Raw genomic sequence first — 20,674 nt, 5'->3', positions numbered from 1 at the left:
GAACCGGTTTTGTACTCGAATGTAGCATACCGTGCAGGCTTTCGCACGAAGCCTGGTAAGTAAGAAATATCCAAGATTTCAACAGAGCGTAATGATGAATAATATTTCGTCTCGTTACCTAATGGTTTGTTTCGAAAAAAATTCAAACATCAATTTGATCGAGCAAAGAGTCTGTGTCGATTCGCGCGCAGTATTTGGATTGGATCCCGAAGTGCATTGCGACATGGCTGCGCGTGCGCAGTGGTAAAAAACAAAAATGTCGGCAGTTGGCAGCCGCCGTTTCTAGCCGAGAAGAGACCGACAGAAGATCTGGCTAAAATCGCCGTGCATCCTCGCACGCGAATGCCGTATCACGCGTGCCGAAACCTTCGGCGTTATTGTAAATACTTGTGAATAGTGTATCTAGTTTTAGTTTTACGATAAAGTCAGGGTGAATCGATAAAAGAAACCGTGGAAAATCTTGCTTGTGAGTTGCGGATTTCCGCGTATAGCGTCTATCCAACGAATCCCGGAACTGTTTTATCCGATCCCGCGATAATTATACCCAGATAATAATCCACAACCGTGTTTGTTCTACCCTGAAGACCTCGAGGGATGCTATAAATAGTGAATATAGTTTGTAAGAGTCAAACTCTCAAAAATCTCTTTGTGTTTTCGTGTTGTCAAAAATTCGTCCGGGCTGCCATTGCTGGTTGGTTGCCTGCTGCCGCTGTACCCCTCCGTGCATAGAAATGTCATGCCAGCCGCGAAAATAATGCTTTTAAATTAAGTCATCGTTATCGCGGCCTATCTATACTCTATTTCGGTGTTGATAAGTGTGATTATTCAACGTGTAAAGTGTTTGACAAGACTATGAAGTGGCTACCCGGAGGCGGGGGCGAACCGGCACCCCCCATGCAGCTGCATCACCCCTCTGCCAACGGCCACATACCCACCGTTCGTACACACACACATTATAAATAATTATTAATTAAGATCCCCATAATTTTCCAAACACTTATGCGTCGCCGTTTCGCTACCTTTTCCCATCGCTCCTTCTTTTTCTCCGTCCAACTCTTCTTAAATCGTAATTCCTGAATGTCAATAACCCGGTAAATTTTTCATTTTTCTTCTTTCGCGTCTGTTTATATAGTTGTAAATAATATTTTGTACGCTTCAACAATATCGTTATGATATTACAGAAAATATTCCTAAGATGGCATTATTTTTAATATCTATTTCGTTTTTATACTGGCCATTTATTTTGTCGTTTTTATTGTCCAGGAGGCAGAACAATGCGCTCAAATTATGGCAGGTGGCGATGGGGTTCGTATACAATCTGGACAAATCGCCCAAATGGGTATCGGCAGAACTCAAGATGATGCGACCGTTGGTTACGTTTTCCAGAGACCAACAGAACAGGACTTCATTCCTCAGACTTCGAGCTATCAAACTAAGCAGCCAGCCAGGGCTTGGGCCCTTGCCGACGATGCCATTATCGATAATGTGAGAAATGAAACAAAAGTCTCTAAAAATTGTTCACAATAAAATGAATGATTTGCAATTTTTGATGATGTGATTTTATTATTCAATTGAAGAAAAAAATATGATCGAGATGTAAATGAACTATTTCTATAATGTTCAGATTACATTTTTGAAATTTTTTCAGAACCATGACAAGTGGAAGTATCCAATGACTAAACTAGGCATACCTCAACAAAGCCAACCTCAGCAGCTTGGCTTGCAAACCATGAACAATGTTCATCTACCCTACGAGTTGCACACCATGCAACTGAAGGTTAACATTGTTTACAGTATATACATGATATAATATTATTAATACCATCGTGCAATTCTATTTTTATCGCCAACAGTAACAGTAGCATTCGTCACGATTCATTATGTTTTTCAGCTATTTATAATTACAGTTTGAATTGTTATTGGGTTGAAACGTATGAAACCAGGAGGAATGAGACTGCCCTTTGACAGACAGTATAATATTGAAGATTCCATGATTTAAACCACATCATATACATGCCTTGAAAAACTTGATTAAAAAGTACAGAAAGTTTCAAAACGTACGTCAGACGTTTTTACTTGAACAGCCACAGACATAGATTCCTAGCAAAACCTTCTACGTAGCTACGTATGAAACAAAATTCATTACCGAAAAACAAGTAACTACTTTGAATCTGAACTTTTGGTTTCATACCCAACTGCTTCTTGAATTATCTTTTAAAATTGAAGTTTTTGATTTATCTTTTGCTGTGCAAGTAACTTTTTGATTTGAAGACTACATGCTATATTTTTTATTTTCGATGTTAAATTAAGACCCAGTACTTTGTTGCACAAATTATATTTCAATATTTTGAACATTTTTAATGGCTTGTCAATTTTGCGTGTATTTTACTAACATGTTTCTCCCTTTTGTCCTCAAGCACGTTAAAGAGAGTTCTGTAATAGTGCAAAACAGTATGTTTTACCATAAAACAGAATTCAACATCGATTTACGCATATTCGTAATGTCGTCTGTATAAGTTAGTTAGTGCTGAATCAATTCGAAGGCACACTTGATGTAACTCCCAAAATGTCGACAACATGTACTCTGTAGACGTAAATAATATTTAATAAGTAGTTTCTAAATAAACCTCTGAACAAGTCAATTCTTTTTTCTGCATAGCAAAGTTTCCATTGGTTAGCAGTTTGCTACTCGACTAACAAATATTCCAAAATATAATTAATGAGTATTCATTTTTCGGGAATACGTTTTACCTTTTAGACGAAGTACGATTTCCAGAATGGACCTCATTTTAAATTTATATGTACTTGAAAAATTCTTTTGGCCTATATTTCCTGCAAAAAACCTTTTGCCGTGTTTAATCAACGCTCTAGTTGAAGATCATAGTATTGAACAAATAGCGATATCATTAGCAATTAGAATAGCAGAAAACAGTAATTGTTGAATACTATTTATTTCTTTTTACTGAACTATATTCTTTTCTGTTCCTCAAACCCCTTGCACACTCACAATTTATTTTCTCATTAGTGTATCAAAGCCTCAAGTACGTTTTATTTAGATGCATTTCTTATTATTTTGCTGGCTTGTTTCTAACTTATACCTGTATCGAATCATGTGCTTGAAGTTCCAATCGACTTGATCGAAAATTCAATTTAGCGCGGATACTATTTTGCTAATAAATTTTTGATGAATGAATAAAATCCTGGTATCCGTATGTCAAGTGTATGAAATAGTTAAATTAACACAAAATTCTGCATCGATCTAATTGTTTATTCCTCAACTCTTTTTGATGAAGTCTAATCAATCAAAACTTTAGGCACGTGTCGAATAAATGTATTTCAACATAGATAATAACAATCATGAGTCGGCATGTTTAATGTTCTGATGATGAACTGATGTTCCGTGTAAGTGAAATGCAGAAAAACTTTGTAATGCAATTTAATATGTTGGTTTGCCACTGTTTTCAAATTAAATTCAAATTTGATGCCTCTCGTAATTGAATTCAGTCCGGAAAGATAGGAGTGATTGTTTAGTGTACGGATTAAATCTCCTTTCAAATTGAGTCTGAGTGTAAAGTTATGTATTTTGATTTCTACATGTTTTTAATATGAAAATTTGATGTGTAAGATTTAAGATTTGTAGCAAATTGATCGCAACTTCCTTGTTGAGAAATTTTTAAAGAATTATTTTTCCACCATTGAAGACCAAATGTAACAAAATAGAAAATCATATAGTTGAATTATTTGCGATAATCTCTAGTACGTGAAGCATCGATCTTCAATGCACTAACGAACAGTAGAAATGACTGAAAGTTATGTTTTTGCCATATGTTTGAAATTTTGATGGATCAACTAACTTTCATATTTTATAATTATGTAGTACTGTTGCAAATGAATCTGCGGTGTGTTTGTTTTTTTTTCTTTCTCTCATTCGATCACATCTAATATTTTTAAGAATTATTTTTGCATACACTACTAAAGAGAAATATATTTTCTTCGCAGAAATTGTAATTGTGAACATAATTCTATGTGCTGTTGCTTTTTACGCTTTTTTCTCCTGTCTATTTCAAATTGCTGCAAGTGACGAAGATTTCTCAAAAATTAACATCTTACTCTTGAATATGTTTCTAAATCTTCACATATCTATATCACACAGTATCCTGGTCTCACCTCTTGGATCGTTTTACATTCACACATTTTTACACTACACTTTGGAACGTAATGTATCTGAAGTCTTAATCGATCAATCGTGATTGAAAACTGAAGTCGTCACTAAAATATTAACAAGTTCCTGTTGAATTAACTATGTGCTTTAAGTTTAGAATGTTCATTTAAACGAAAAAATCATATCAAGCTTATATCAACCTAGTTATCAAAGCTTCTTTTACTGTGTACGACGGTCTTCTCAAAATTCAGTACAAATCGATGGATTTGTAATGTAATTGATGGAAAGAAATTGGCAAAAAAACGTCTCAACTCGAGGCTCATTATTGTATTAACTGATATTCGTTTCTTAGTAAATTTAGTATTAGGGACAACTTGACTTTTCAGACCAGCTTCATCGATCAAAACTGTAGATACTTAAAAACTTAAGACACTGTATTATTGACAATATTCGTTTGATACGCACCAGTTCTTTCGAAATGTAACATCTCGTAGGCTGTGTATGCATTATCATTATCTTCTTATTATGTTGAATTAAAAAAAAGTTACTTGGCAATAACACTTAAACTGTGACTACTTATGCTACTTCTGAGCAATTGTCAGCCTCGATAATTTCAATGCAAATACATTCTTAAAGAGTTAAGATTTGCAAAGATTCTTGCACGATATGAAATGAAGGCTGTCAAAAAGAAAATCACTTTGCAGATTTCATTTCACGATCTTGTTGATGAAAGTTTACCAATTAGAAATCTATTGAATTCTATTCACAATAATGAGTGTCCGGTGAATCTCGTTCCTAAACTGAGTTTTAGTTATTCCTAACATAGAGGAAGTGACTTTTTCACTTTCCTAAGACTAAGTGTTGATTTCCACCAAGTAAACTCAATTTTCATGATTTGGTTTGGTATTTTTTCAGAGTGGTGGTCCAGGGGCGGAGCATTTAGTATATCTGAACAATCAGATGGCGCCGCAGCATCAGGTTGCTCTGTATCATCACCAGCAGCAGCAGCAACAGCAACAGCAGCAACAACAACAGCAACAGCAACAGCAATTCAGAAATGGCCAGGTAAGTTTTGTCATTTTAAATATCGTATTTCAGGCCGTAGCACCTGCGATGAACATACTTGTTTATACTTCTGAATTATTACTTGGCAATGATAGACCAAATATTCAGAACAACTAATGACGCTCTAGATGATTCTAATCTGTTACTAGATATAAATGAATATGATTCCACTTGCCTTTCGATTAGGATTAAATTATTAAGGTGGATAATGCAGTGGGAAGAGTGTCGATGATTTCCACAAATTTCAGTAAATCCAGCTAAAAGATTGGCTTAACAATGACGAGATAATAATATACGATATAAATTGATATTCCTCTATTCTTGGAGTTATTGAAAGGAGTGAATAATACTTGGAGAAAGTCTTGGAAAAGTTTTTTTAAATTTAATCTTGGGCAAAAATTAAACTCAATAAAGTTTTTGACGGTAGATGTTATATTTTTGTACACCGTAAATGTTTTCTATTTACACATTCTCTTTTATAATTACTGTTTACTACTATTACTATTACTGAGCAACTCTTCTAAGTTGCGTAAGTTTTATAAATAGTCGTTCACTTTTCCTTATATGTGTGTAATTATTAAAATCTTGTAGCAGCGAACGCTAAAGTTCCATTACAACCACATTCACTGCTTTAACAGACAATAAAAACGATCGCAGTATAAATTGCATGTTTATGTTTGCGGTATATTTGAATTTTTCTATTCTTAATAATTCTTGTTTTCTTTTATCAACCCCAGAATATTTTTGGTGGAATTAGCTCGCTAGCAAGAAATACGCATTCCGTACAGACCTTAAAATAACTGAACGTTTACATCAACATTTGGCATTGTTGTATAACTGTCCACGTGCGCGTGTGTGTTTTTACATCAGAAACGTTTTCCAACCCACGAATTACGTTATTTCTTCTCGTCTACACGCGCGATTCTATAAATGAGGTTCAAGTTTGCAAACTAAAGTTAACGTGTATGCATTTTTAAGAAAAATCTCTATTTTGCGAGTCTGGAATCATCTAAAATTCAGAAAATCAACCTGTCCAAAGAAAATATACTTAAATTTTGCAAACTTACTAGATGCCCTCGATGTAAACAGTTCTTCTTACATTGAGTAATTACACTCTTCAAACACTCGCAGAATATAACTGTGCAAAAAGTAGTATGAAAGTTTTTATTTTACGTTCTGTTTATTCTCTGACTTTAGATGTGTTTACAGCTACCATTCATAAGTCTCATTCAATGAGTCCCCTATAGCAATTGCCGAGTTTTGCGTACGTCGATCATAATTAATATACATTTAACATGTGATGATAATTTTGTCCACGACAATGCGGCCGATAAAAATTCATTCATTTTTTCATCTCTATTGCCTTATTTCTCTGAACAAATCATTCCCTATATGATAATAAAACGAATTAAATTGCGTTCGCGCGTACGTGTATTACGTATATTGCGTGTGCAGGAATACCCACGCTCGAAAAGCCCACATCTTATAAATCGCCCACGAATCTGTCTCTTCTGGATGAACCACAATGCTCTTTTTTTTTTTTTTTATGTTTTTACTGTTGTTCTCGCTATTATTTTTTCTTATTGTAATTCACTAATCTCTCTATCTCTACCTCTCTCGCTCTATTTTTGCATGAACATGACGTTGTATAATAACGCGCGTCAGGCGCTGCACGTACAACCGTGAGCAATTATTCATTTCGCGATGCTTGAGGAAACGCGGGCTGTCGTGTTTCATGTACCTGCGTATGTACTTACGCGTTTACAAGAATTTGTTCGTTTCAACAGCAAGTAGACAGTTACTAACAATTCTCATGTTAGGAAATTTTCGATTGGTCATGTTTTTCAAGAATTGGTCAAAGCTGCATAATTTTTTACCTTTCTCGCAGGATAGTTTATATAGTCGAAGGGTGAAATAAGAAAAAAAAAAAAAAAAATGAAGTATACGTATTGTTACAGAAAATGTGGTTTAATTTTAATACAACTGTATCTTCTAAGGTATTGAAAATACTGAAGTCGCAAGCCTTAATTTTACAAAGCCCGGTTATCGACTGCATGTTATTTGGTCAACTGTCGTAAATTATAGTTCAATTTATTAATCGGAACTTCATTCTAAATAAATACATAGTCTTCAATAAATTTTTCATCGAGTTTCTGAGTCAATTGACAATGAATGAAGACTCGAGTCAATACAGGTTTTAAATAGTAAATTTCGCTTTTTTTTTTTTTTTTTGCAACCTGTATGTAAACATTAAAAATCTACGTCACGAAACCAATTCCGAGAGAATGGTTTTACGAACTAAGTGAGGTATCATTCAACCTGCAATTGCTAGAACTAAACTTAATAGAGCTGAAGCTTTGATTTTTCAGTTTTTTGCACCGCTTACAGAATGTCATGGTCAGAAAATTGATCACTATAAACTTTGGGTTGTATTTTCTAACAAATGTCATCGCCATTTACTCTATTCATATAGTTGAAAAAATTGTTTCAAATAGTCCCACTTTACTTTCTTTAATTGAATACAATAGTATTAGGAACTTCTGAAAGTGCGATAAACCGTCTGTTATATATACGTGATTGTTTTCCGTCCATTTTAGCCGGCGTGGTGCCGCTTACCGCGGTAAGCGAAATGTAAACGCGGCCTAAGGGCGGGTTTTCGATAAACGATGCCGTCCGTGATGATTTCGGAACGTAAGAAGGCGAAAGCCATTAAAGAAAAGAAAAAGAATTACTCATGGGCGTTTGCAAGGATACGTGCCGTTTTGGGGTTCCTGCCAATCGATGTCAAGGCCATAATTTAACCATTTGGCAAGCTAAAACCGAGCTCGAGGCAGTGACCTTCACTCTACGGGAGTGCAAAATTCCGTGTGAAAATCGGATTTATACTTTTATTTTATCCCCTCACACTTATTACCAGATACGCGTACCGTTTATGCTCGAAACTGCACACATTTTACTTTAAATTTAATTATCACCGTAGTAATGCTACGAAAACGACGAAGTCTTATCCTAAAAATTATGCGATGAAACGACGACCTCATCAGTAAAAACCAAAAACAGTCATTTCTACTTTCCACGTGCTGCAAACATCGTCACGGTGTTTGGAAACATTTCCATTCGGAAATGCGTCCCCAAAGGAGATACGGTAGTCCTTCTTTACCGAACGAGTAAAATGTCACTTGTTTTGTTTATTACCAGAGTCTATACCGCATCATTGATATGAGAATACCACAGCAGCGTAATTCTACATGCAGTTCTTGACAAAAATATATAAAACATTTGCTGGTTCATGCTAGAATAGCTGCCGAAAAGTAATTCCTGTAATTACTGATAATTCAATTACAGGAATACATTTGTTGCCATTATTATTGCGTAAATATTGCATGTAAAATTGCACTAGCTATAATTTCTACCAGTTATCATGCATAGGTTCTGATAATAGACAGATTACGTAAGTGACATATAACTCGGTCGGTAAAAAATATGACTATGTACAATATCGAAACATTAACTACTTATTGTTTGAATTTGAATTTAGAAAGTTGGTAGGCAAGAGTGAAGTGTTGATGAGGGATAAAAATATCTATTATCATTGAAAAAAATTTGCTCGATTGTGTGATGAATATGGTTGGTATGGTATGGGTTCAGAAACGGTACTACAAAACTAAATGGTATATTTTAATCTTATTGTTAAGTTGTTATGATGCTTGCGATGCGATAAAAATGTAAAGTTTTTGTGTACGTAAACATTCGATATGCCGATCACACGTTAACGAACCAATTGATTTTAGGGTATTAACAATGGCCTGACATAGACTTATTACAAATAATAAGAATAAATTTTAGAAAAGATGCGAAAGTATCCGAAAAGTAGTTCTCTCACATCGTGAAAAATCCAACCTATGCGCGAATATAGCCGCGGTTTGTAACACACGCTCATTCGCCATGCTTATAAGAAAGCTAACGAACGACTTGAATAAAGAATATTAATATCGACTGAAAATATACTTATTATTAAGAGAAAATTTAAAAATCGTCCGTATATAATAATAATAATAATAACGTACTATATTGTAGGTAGAATTCTAAGTTTGTATTATACGAGTTATTCTCATGTCACGGAAAATCACCCGGTGTGAACGTGGCTGCGGTTCAACATGTACACGCACATTCGTTATGCCGATAAAATTTTAACACGAATGATCGTTCGAATTGGAATTTAAAGTATTGGACGATTACAGGTGAATTGTGAATTTAATGAATTGATTTAAAAAGCAAAATCGTATCGGGTTCCGACGATGCGAATATTGTTGTCTGTATAATATATATCGACATAAATGAGCAGATGAGGTAGGCAAGAGCCAAACGAAGGTGCGAGAAAAAGCCGGAGCTGTGTGTGAAATATTAACACGAGCGTGGTGGATTGGGTTTTTGGTTGACGGAAGCGCCGGTTGGCGTCGCTGCTGCAGAGCGTCGTTCTTTGTTTCGCAAAGCAGTCTCCGAGTCTCGAGAGTCTCGAGCGGGGCAGGCCGGCAAGGTGAATTCGAGGATTGACGCTAAAGGGTTTTAGCGCGATATGTAACCGTTCGCGATGTTGAAACTGTTGTGAACAGCGAGATATAAGGTGACCGCGAGTGATCGTGTAAAAAGTTGGCTGTATATTAGTGTAAAAAGTGTTTAAAATTAAAGTTTTGTGCTGCCCGTGGTCGGTTGTGCCGCTCTGCGTGTGTTGCCCTCAGTAAGTTGTGTGTTTGACAGACGCTTCGGGAAGGGAGAGAGAGATACACGGTAGGCGAACGCCGGAGCGAGAGAGGCAGGGAAAGAAAAAATACGCTGACGGCTCGACGCCGCGTCGTTGCTGCTGCTGGTGATCGAGTTGACGCAACCTAGCCAGCCTCGTGTTCCTCGCCGCCTGTATAGCGATACAGGAAAGTAAGAGGAGGAGGAGAGAGAAGAAGAGACAGAATAGAATTTTTGCTTCTTTTACCAAAAGAACGATTCGGATAAACAAACGAATCGCGCTTCGCGTTGGTCAGCGAATAAACAACAGCAGCGACGAGGAGTCTCGCCGTCGCTTCGCGAACGTATAACATAGAAAAACGGTGGAGAGTTTCGGTGTCGGTTACGGCCTGCAGGGCGCGAACAGCACAGGCGACTGGATGAAGCCACCGGGGGACCTTTTTCTCTACTGCGACATGAAAGACTTCGGCGCCGCCGACATGGTACCTATCCAAACGCCGATGAATCGTTTCCCTCTTTTGTTTGTTTTTTTATCCTCAAATCATACTTTTATTTTTTTACCGACAAAAAAAACACATCCCCCCAAATTATACACCATCGATCGAACGAATCGTGCGCCGCGCCGTTTGCCGACTGCGCGGCTGACGAGACGAGAGTCGCTTTTCGAGCCGTTCGAGTTTGCCTAGTTCCTTCGTAGCGAAGCGTCAATGAATCATCTCTGTCATCGCAGCCGGTGTGGGTCATGTTCGTTTCGCTTCAAGAAATCCTCGAAACCGTCAATTCGAACCACCTTCTTCCCAGTTTGCCACCGGTCGATGTCACAACCGGCTCCTCACTGAGATATACATATACCCGCTTATTTACACCCGGAACGCGCGGGCTTTGCCTATCGATTTCACGAAAAACACAAATTACAATACACATGAAACAAGCCACGAAGACTGGATTTCGATATAATTCTCTTCGCTATAGCAATTGACACGTGTTGGATTCGTAAACCGATTATCGTTTTGTTACGCTGATCTGGTCTTTCTACCTAACGTGCAACATGTATATCACATCGAGATTCTATTATAGACTTTCTATTGCGCGTCCGACGATACGTTTATGCACAGAGCATATGTATATAGTGTATGTGGGTATACCTGATATTGGCGTAGGGGTATCAATTGACAATACGCAACGACACGTATTATTCCCGCACGTTTGCTCCTGGGATAAATTTATTGCTATCGTTATTATCATTATCATTATCATTGTATAACCGTATATGTATAAGGCTTACTAAATGAGTACTCGCCGAACGTGCATTGATTTTCTCTTACTCTTCTCGCGTCTCGTCGTCGCATCGTGTGCTGTGTATTTGTCACGGGGGTGGCAAGGGGGGGAGGTCGTCGTCAAACATCGAAATTCGTAGCACGTGCTTCGAGAAAAAAATCATGATAACAATGAATTAATTACAAAGATATATTAACACCGAAGTAAATCTCCGTAGCACACAATCGACGTACAATTCTAGCTATACGATAGTCGAACGTGTTTACAAATGGACTCCTCCCTTTTGCACGTTCCAACAGGGAACGAAGCTTTGATTCACAATTAGGTATCTACAGTCGCTAGTCGCACAGAGCCGGGCATACTACACGCAGATGCGATGCGGGGGCGAGAGTTCGTTGTTTACATTCGAGTCGCGTTCACACGAATCTATCCGGGGGATGATTTTTGGTTTTTCACATTTTTCATTTTTGCAAATCATTCCGCGCTGAAACAGTTCCTCTTATTTCGACCGGTATCGCGGATCTATGGGTTGAAAATTCAAGAGGTAACAATTTAAGTTGAACGAGTTGAACTTAATTAAATAATTATCCTCGATTAACTGAGAGAAGATGAAAAAATGTGCCAGTTTATTCGAAGTAGAAGAACCTAGCTACTGCAATAAGCTTTGACGGCCTTGCCTGGTTTAGACAATTTTTATAATATTTTAAAGCGTATTGACTAACCGATTTTCATCAATCAAGATTTGTTTTGCTTTCAACTGTATTTTACAAAAATTATTCTACGTAGTTTTTCTCGTAACTTTGGCATATATTTTCTTTATGAAGCGTAAATTCGCCATTTATGACAATCGATGGTTTTTATGAACGATTGGGGAGCTTGGAAAGAGGTAATTTTTTCACAATTCTTCCAAATTGCACAATTATAAGATCCCTCAAAGTTGTTGACATGTGAATCTTGTTCTCACTTTTTTTTTGAAGTTTGAATCAATCTCAAGGAAGCTTTCCCTTTATAAAGAGAGTGTTGACATTAAAATTGGTACTTTTTATTAATGTTGATACGAGATATTTCCACATTGAGTATTTATTAAATTACTATAAGATGGACGATATGTTTCACAATAACGAAATAGAAAATACGGGATTTATAAACTAAACCATAAGTATGAATGTTTAATTTCGAATTAATAAATTCGATTTCATTCTATAATCCTTAAGTATATTTGAAAGAATATTTTCTGCAAATTTACCGAAACATTTTTTTATTATCACGTTGCCATCGTTAAACATATTTAATTTTACAACATTTAACAGATATCGACTATGATCAACAAATGGTAGAAAGAAATCTGTTTCAATGACTTGTATGTAGAAAATGCAAGTCTTTGACTTAAACGAGTGAAATCTATCAAAGCTACTAGATTTTGAACAATTTAGCAACGATTCGAAATTAAGCGTCGTTATCTAGATTTTTGTCTACAATTCAATAACTTTGAAATTTTCCATCTTCCCAGAAATCGTTGTAGTTTGCGAAAACAATAATTTTTTAGTTCTTACTCGATCGAAGGTGAAGCACCTTATGCGAGGAAACAAGACATGGTCTCGTGCAGTGCGTGCAACAAGTTTGACTCGAGATTTGGCGAGCATGTCGCGACGGTTGGCAACCCTGCAAACCGCTATCCGTGTCCTTCCGAATAGTAAGAGTCACTTTTACTGACCGAGGATCGGAGGACGGTGCGTAAAACATTTCCTGCCGTAACGAGAATGAAATATTGCAATGATTACGACGCGCAGTGTTTGGGTGGTCATTCAACGTGGCCTCGTTTCGCTACCGATAGAGATTGACGATGGTGGTAGGAAGGCAGGGCATTTTTTCCACGAATTGTCTCGTTCATCCCTTCGGACCGCGTAGCCAAACGATTGAAAAACAAACATCAATGAAAAGTGTAAAACCCGACCGACGATCATGACCTTGTATATCTGTCCACAAACCGGATACACCAAGTCCGTTCTATCTTTCCATAGTCGAGAGACTTTCTTGTCTCTTCATATCCAGATCGGTCGAGTTTTATTATTTTAATCCTAAATTTTCATTTTCATGAGCCAATGTGGTTGGTACAGACATTCACAATCAGATATATTATCGGTTTGTCGATATTAACGAATAGTTACTGACGCCACAATATGTTGAGTGAATTTTACCACATTTTACAATTCCCCCCCTTGACTCAAGGTTTAAGGATTGATGGGCCATACAATCTCGATCAAAATATTGGAGAAAACAAAAAACTGGTCTGGAGAATTTCTGGTAATGTTATTTACACCGATGAAACAATATCCCTATTATGCGACGTAGATGAATCTGAGAAAAACTGACTAACATTAACTGAGATATTAACAATTTCCGCAAAGGCCTTAGAATTAGAAAGTTCCAAATTATTCAGTTCTGGTGTTTTGGGTTTATCTTGGTCACTGCTCGTTTTCTACCGAAATTGTTCAGTATTCTTAGGGCAATTAACATTAGGGCTATTTAACTGTTTAGAGAATAAATCTGTATGATATGCAAAGAGAAAATTTTGTTGAACAATGCTTTTATGCGGAAGTTTTTAGTTTTTTGCCTGTAATACTCGTAGCGAAAAAATCCTTTTCTGTAGATCTAAAGACATTGATTATGCAAATTGAAGTCAGTCCAACCGGTTGAATTCAAATTTGACGACGACAGAATTGTTTTCTCAATTTCTATACAGCTGCCACCCGATGATCGACGAACTATATTGAGATCCAAAGATATTAACAATTTCGTTGAAATAATAATCTGTTAATATACATGAGAAATCAAAAATCAGATTTCGCCGAATCCTACGTTTGCGAACAAAATCTTATCCACAATAATTATGAGACTGAAGTTAGTAACGTTAACGTAACGAAACATCTGTGAAAAAAAACATTAATGTGTAATTTTAGAATGAATTTCAAGCAGTTGGCTTTGCAAAATATCAGTATAGTTTATTTGTCATGGTTTACTAAATTTCAGACATTAGCGAAGGTGCGAAGTAACGATTTTTCCTGAACATGCATCGTCGCAGTAACGTTACTAACTTCATTATCATCAATACTTCGCATTGCATCTGTATGCTTTCTTATTTTACTATCTATCCATCGAAATTCTGTACCACTTTTACTAACCGGATTCTTATTCATCTGCGCAAACGTTCTCGACTTTGATAAGCTAAAAACGGAAGTGTTTCACGTGGCACTCGGCCAAGTTCTACGTAGCCTACGACCGCAGCTGTTTGTCAAGATCGCGTAGACCTCGTAACGTTTTTCTCACTGTTATTAGACCGACCGTATTGCCTGCGATTCTTAAAAGTCTATTGACATTGAACCCTGGTGTTCGTAGACTGTGGATTTTCTCCTTTTTGATCTGGAAGTGATCGCGTGCCGGTCTCTTTTTCTCCGAGACATGTTTTTTCTTTTTTTTTTTTTCTTTTTTTCAGGTTTTTATATCGTCTATCATAAAATATTCACTCGAGCGTCGGCTTACATCTCTCTCTATCGATGCATTTTGCGACGAGCGCAAAAGAAACTCGGGTAAACTATTCCAGTCGATCTTTCGTTCAGCCATGAGCCGGCAAAAGCGACGTGTAACTTTTTATTTCATTTTCAAACTAACGTCCTACTATTTTTCGGCTTTCTCAGATCAATTACCTTTTCAATGATATTTTTTCGCGGCGGTTTTCAATGAAAACCATAAGTGATTGCATGTATCGTGATGTAAACCGGTGAAAAAAGAAACGAAGAAACGGTAGAGAAATTCTTTAAAATAATCACTCTCACACTAGAACAACAACGAATAAACGAATTTTCATTATTTCTGCATCAATCGATGTAGTTCTTTCGCATCTTACAACTGATTAAAATTTTCAGCGAAATCGTCCGATTTGTTCCTGATTTATTTACAAGAATGAATGATTTTTTTTTTTGTCTCACACATCGATTAACGTCGAACCGATTTTTTTTTTTTTTTTTTAAGTCGTAACATTTTCTTCATGCAAGTCTCGCTTCTATGAAACTTGAATTACAAGTTTTAACCGCACTGCAGAGTTGGTGCATTTTTGAAAAATGAATTCATTCACCCATGCAATGAATTATTTCGATCATTAATTATTGCAGTGAGGTTTTCTTCCGACGATGCTACGTACGGCATAGACATGAGCTAGAACCCGAGGTCACATCGTTACATGGGCTAGACGTATCTAAGGATGTATGGGACTGCCGTACAGTCAGTTTGAAAAATCGGTTCTAACAAAAGTTGAAAACGTCTCGGTTAACAATAAGTTGAAAAAAAGTCCCTGTGATGTATGAAAAAATTCTAAACCGCTTTATTTGAAATGCAAAGACCTAGAATATTGTTAACAACTTCAGAGAAATAACGCGTTGTTATTCTATCATCTTTCATCGAAAATACATCCGCGTTGCTTGTCCGATTCTGTTTCACATACGATAGTTAATTTTATTCGTTATTGGATTCTTCGCGAACAGTCATCTGATTTAAATCTTAGGCAACTGCAATGATGTATTTATTAAAAAATCAGTAGTTTATCATCCGTCGTACATGTGTCGGATATTTTTTCTATCAACCAATAAGCTAAAGAAAACATCTGTTCTACGTTCATTTGTATCGTGTATCGATGTATGAAAAAAGCTAACGCATTGTTCATCGAAATTTGCCGACGTGTAACGGATTGGCGGTCAAAAAAAAATAAATAAAAAACGCAGCAATCGTATAATTTCTCACATGAAATCCGGTGTTTCAACTTTTCTTTCCCAATCGCAAGGGCTTTTTCTTTCATTGTATTCAACATGACGAGCCTTGTGTATAAGGTAACTGGTAATTTACACTTTGTCGTGTTTTTTTCTTTTCCACATAATTTCCAACCGACTGTACGTAAGTGAAAATCAACTACCAGCTGTAACGATGTCTCCGAATATCGATTCGCGTGAGTCACTATCTTCCCGTACCTTCCAGCCTCAGGACCGACCCTTCGCCACGCCCGGGCCCCTCCTTTACTTCTTTCCCGGCCTTCTTTCCTGTCGGGTCTCTCTCGGCCTACAGCTGCCGTCCTCGAAGTTCCGCAGATGTAGCGCCTCTGATTTACGACTCCCCGGAACAGGATATCCCGGAATTTTACTTTGATCGTAGTTTGAAGTTATCAACGATTTTTCACAATTGTTTTTAACTCAACATTTTTTCTCCTTTGCCTGCAGCTCCGTTTCCATCGTTGAAAGACCGAGAAATATATATCAGTGACGTGAAAACCTATTCGCTTGAAAACAATTGAATACCGTATATTAGTATTGTCTGTTAATGACCCTGCTGGACGCGGTTTACCGTTCGACACATATTCGGTTATACACGAGGTATAATCGTTGCGCTGGGTAACATTTTCGGTATACAAGACAAATATGTATGAGGTGTGTTCTAACTTTTATCTTTCAATTTATCATATTCTTGTTTGATTATTAGTCGCTGGAATTTGATAGAAATTGAATATTTCATGTGACGAAGCAGTGACAATTCATCAGAAGTTTTTATCACGGTTTTACTGTTTCAAAGTAAGAATGCCCAAGTATATGAAGAACAGTTCTGAATGTAAAAGAAAAGAATATCATTTTCTACCCGCAAGAACGAATAACTTGCGAATTTTTGCTCTCAGTGAATATATTATCCAGAAAAAAACCAACATTTCAGGGAATTTTCTTCAAAATAGAAATGTCGAGGAAATTTTTTTAACCTCTTGTTTCATCTGCAATGTATTTTAATATTTTTCATACCCAGAGCTCATAATTATCACAAAATAAAAATGAAAACGTAATCTCATAATTTTCTTCTGGACGGCTTAAAATTAGCATAAATTTTTTTGTTATTTAAATGAATACACGCCTTCTCTTGTTTATATACTGTGTTTATACATATGTATATTGTATATTATACTCACGACTACTCTGCAGTCCATAAATTTTCACGATCATTAAAATCAACGTATAACGATGCCTGCCGCTTCGCTCGTTATCCGCTTACAAAAGAGAAAAAAAAAAATATCGCATTGAAATATTAGACGATTCCTCCTTTTCTTTACAGTCAATCATTTTCGTCGTTACGTAACAAGAATTGTATATCTTACAATTTAATCGAGTTCAGTATTATTTTACAATATTTCGTATCCTTGAATATACAATATATACAACTGTATGTAGATATGTATATGAGGATATAATTATACCTGTTTACTTCGATCTTATTTTGCTGCAATAATGAGAATTGTTCATCTTTCGTTGAAAAATCGAAGTTCCAAATAATCCCAATAGTTTCTCTGGTATTATACCAAATTACATAATGCTTTATGACAAAAGTGTGGGAGGTTTTTTTTTCCCCCCTTCATTTTCAATTCCATCAAGATGGTGGAACGGAGCAAATTTTTTTGATTTCATTCATTGGAGCGCATTTCATCCTATTCACTGTTTTCAGTGAATTATCTGTAAAGTTTCGCTTGAATGACCTACTATGTAAATTATCGTGATATCCGATAATGTTATAATTGCATAGATATAAGATAAAGTTTAATACGTTGTATTCAATTACATCGTTAACGAGTCTCACCGTCGTTAGTTGTTGACGTTAGTAATTAGGATTTTGAAAAATCGGAAACTGAAAAGAGTTCAAAGTACATCCATTAGTTTGTCATTAAACAGTTATATCTGTACATATATAATGTATTTCTCTATGATAATGACGCGAACCTCTGTATACATTCACCAAGCAGTTGCGACGTGAGACAGGCGGTAGAGCGATAAAGCAAAATCGTTGGTATAATATTTATGTTTCTTTTTCTCCCCACTCTACAAACCTCCCCCTGACCTTATCTCCCCTTTTCTCGGCTTCTAAGGGTTTCCGTTTTGTATGCTTGCGCATAATTTCCATGAACTTCAAGCTTTGGGTCGTTCTTTGCATTTCCTCTGATCCCCCGACTGCACGAAATAATTGTTTGCAGGGGTGTCATAATTTGCACAATACAAAAACTTGTCACGTTATCAGCTAAGAACTGACTTCATTTTTTCGCCAACAACGCGATATACATTACATTTAGGAAAATTTTACGAGATACCTTTTTTGTAGAGCATTGAATATCCTACAAAATAGCCATAGGGATTTTTTTTAATAATGTATATTTTTAAGGTAGTTAACGGTTTTCTTTGGAAAAATTTCAAATTCATGAATTTTTCCATATAAAAATTCGAATGCTTGGCGGGGCGTGTTGGAATTATCGGACAGATTCTGGGTTGCGGCCAATTTTTTGCCTATATGTATATGTTGATTGCTTTTGGGGGGTGAGCGCGAGGAAATTTAGACATGACCAAAATAAGAACCACCCTAATACATACATGTATTACATATACATACACGGTGTGTACTTATTTAATTGCATAACACGGGTGCATGCACTTTTGTTATTATTAATACGATATATCATCATCGCTTCTTGTTGGGAAGTTGGCATTTCCCTTGAACATATTATGCATACTCTAATTATGTAAGCGCAATTCATGAATATAGCAGCAGACAGCGTCAATCTTTGCACAGAATGTTTACTTATCGTATATTTGTACAGAGCTACGTGAGGAATAGCAATGTGATTATTATTACATGTATTTTTTGTATCGTTTTATTTTTTTGCTTTTATTCTGCTCAAGTCTTGGATTTTTTCGTTTTTCATTTATACCGTTTAACAACTCTCGCGGCTATGACATATAGATTATAGCGAAAAATTCTATCACATGAAACACGCAAATGTTGATGCAGCATTTTTCTGTACAGAATTTATCATTATTTTCTTAATTCAGGTTGAGCAACAATGTTGTGAATATACAAGAAAAGAATATGAGGAAAAATTTGATCGGGAACTTCTACAATAAACATTTTTGCTGATTGTAAATCAAATAGGACTGAGCTGTTTGGGTTCTTACAATTAGACTTACTTTGAGTTTTATGTAATAAGTTTAATATTCACTGCTGGATATTTCTAGATATCTGTAATCGATCTAACTTGTTTTATCTCTTTGTTTACAAAAAAAGATGATCGCACGCAGCTGGTAAATCATGAAAATTTAAAATTATATCCGAAAATTACAAGAGTCGAGTCGAATTTCACAAGTTGAAACTCATTGCAGGTGAAAACTTAGCTCATTATTGAAACTTTTACTAGAAATTTATTGCCGAATTTTTTAAAATTAGTTATCCAGCAATTACTTTTGGACAAGATCTTCATTAGAATATGAAGAAAAATGGGGGGAAAAAGAGAAAAAGAGAAGTAATTATATAAATCAAAAGTATTCTAATTAGAAAAAATCATAGCTTTGACGAAATTGAGAAAGGGTGATAATGCGATCGACGTCTACTTCGATCGACTTACCCGGTAGGCGGAAAAGTACGAAGAAGTTACATTAAGGGTATAATAATGACCTTCACGGTGTGATAAAACGATATGAAATTCCGACATGTAAAAAAAAGTAGAATTAAATAATGCAAGGTGATCTCGCGTTGTTTAGACTTCGAAAGTGGGCAGTTGGATGAGCATTAGTATAAGGTGTACTCGAGAGAACCGTTCAATTGAATTCGATTAAATTTCTTAAAATCCGTAAAAAATCTTCATTGTTATTATACAGTCGGCTAATTTTTTTTTTTTTATTCAAAAATAATATCTTGCTTACCCTTCTTATTTCGTATGAATGAATCGATTTGTTTTTCCGACTATATACGATTCATTAACCATATTCACTTATTTTTCGCTAGCTGGGCTCCTTCTTTCGCAACAAACCAACCGTTGGGGATCAAATATTGGCGCGGCAAGATGAAAGGGGGGAGGAAACTACGGGCTTAGCGAGTTAGAAAAATGAGAGACTAGGGAAGGGAACGGCAAACCGATGGCGATTGAAGTAAAGTTGAACTTGATTCAATTCATTGCCTCGTGTCGGCGAATCGAAAGGGATCAATGTCGGCTGTACCTTGTCTCTCATTGTCAGCTGTGCGATCCGTAAACGCATGGCACTGAGAGAAAAGGGTAAAACTTGATTGTACGAGTGACCGACAGCGCATGCACCAAATAATTGAACTCTATTGGTCGGGTAGATCGTGCCGTGAAAATATTTTCAACTGCAAGGCAGGGTAGCCAACTCTCTCGAAACTGTGCGTGTGATGCTAAACATTTTCGCGTCAAGTGGCTAATCGATATGGTGTTTGTACGATGACTCGTAGCTGTGATCGTTAATCGGTTAGTTAAAAATGAAAAGCGAAGTCCTTCCAAATGATTACATCGACTATTTAAGATCTGCCCAATTTGAAAAGCGTATCGCTTACATAACCTCGACAAGTCGC

The 20,674-nt window shown here is 36.3% G+C and overlaps 1 protein-coding gene across 8 annotated transcripts in view; it reads left to right on the top strand.

The window, feature by feature from the left end:
• pum (pumilio) overlaps positions 1-20,674 on the top strand; it is a 110,660-nt gene that overhangs the window by 693 nt on the left and 89,293 nt on the right. For 2 of the 8 annotated variants that reach the window (XM_046624185.2, XM_046624184.2), the window contains exons 1-4: positions 180-936; positions 1,264-1,485; positions 1,649-1,777; positions 5,078-5,227. In XM_046624185.2, coding sequence (XP_046480141.1) covers positions 853-936; positions 1,264-1,485; positions 1,649-1,777; positions 5,078-5,227 — 585 coding nt within the window. In that variant the 5' untranslated portion in view covers positions 180-852. Of the gene's footprint in view, positions 1-179; positions 937-1,263; positions 1,486-1,648; positions 1,778-5,077; positions 5,228-9,736; positions 10,450-20,674 lie in introns of those variants that run through there. The other 6 variants (XM_046624190.2, XM_069135764.1, XM_046624187.2 and 3 more) reach the window with 5 other exon arrangements.

This window comes from Neodiprion pinetum, chromosome 4, assembly GCF_021155775.2.
Source record: "Neodiprion pinetum isolate iyNeoPine1 chromosome 4, iyNeoPine1.2, whole genome shotgun sequence".
NCBI lineage: Eukaryota > Metazoa > Arthropoda > Insecta > Hymenoptera > Diprionidae > Neodiprion > Neodiprion pinetum.
Note: the sequence above shows the minus strand (reverse complement) of the source record. Positions and strands in the feature narration are given on the sequence as shown.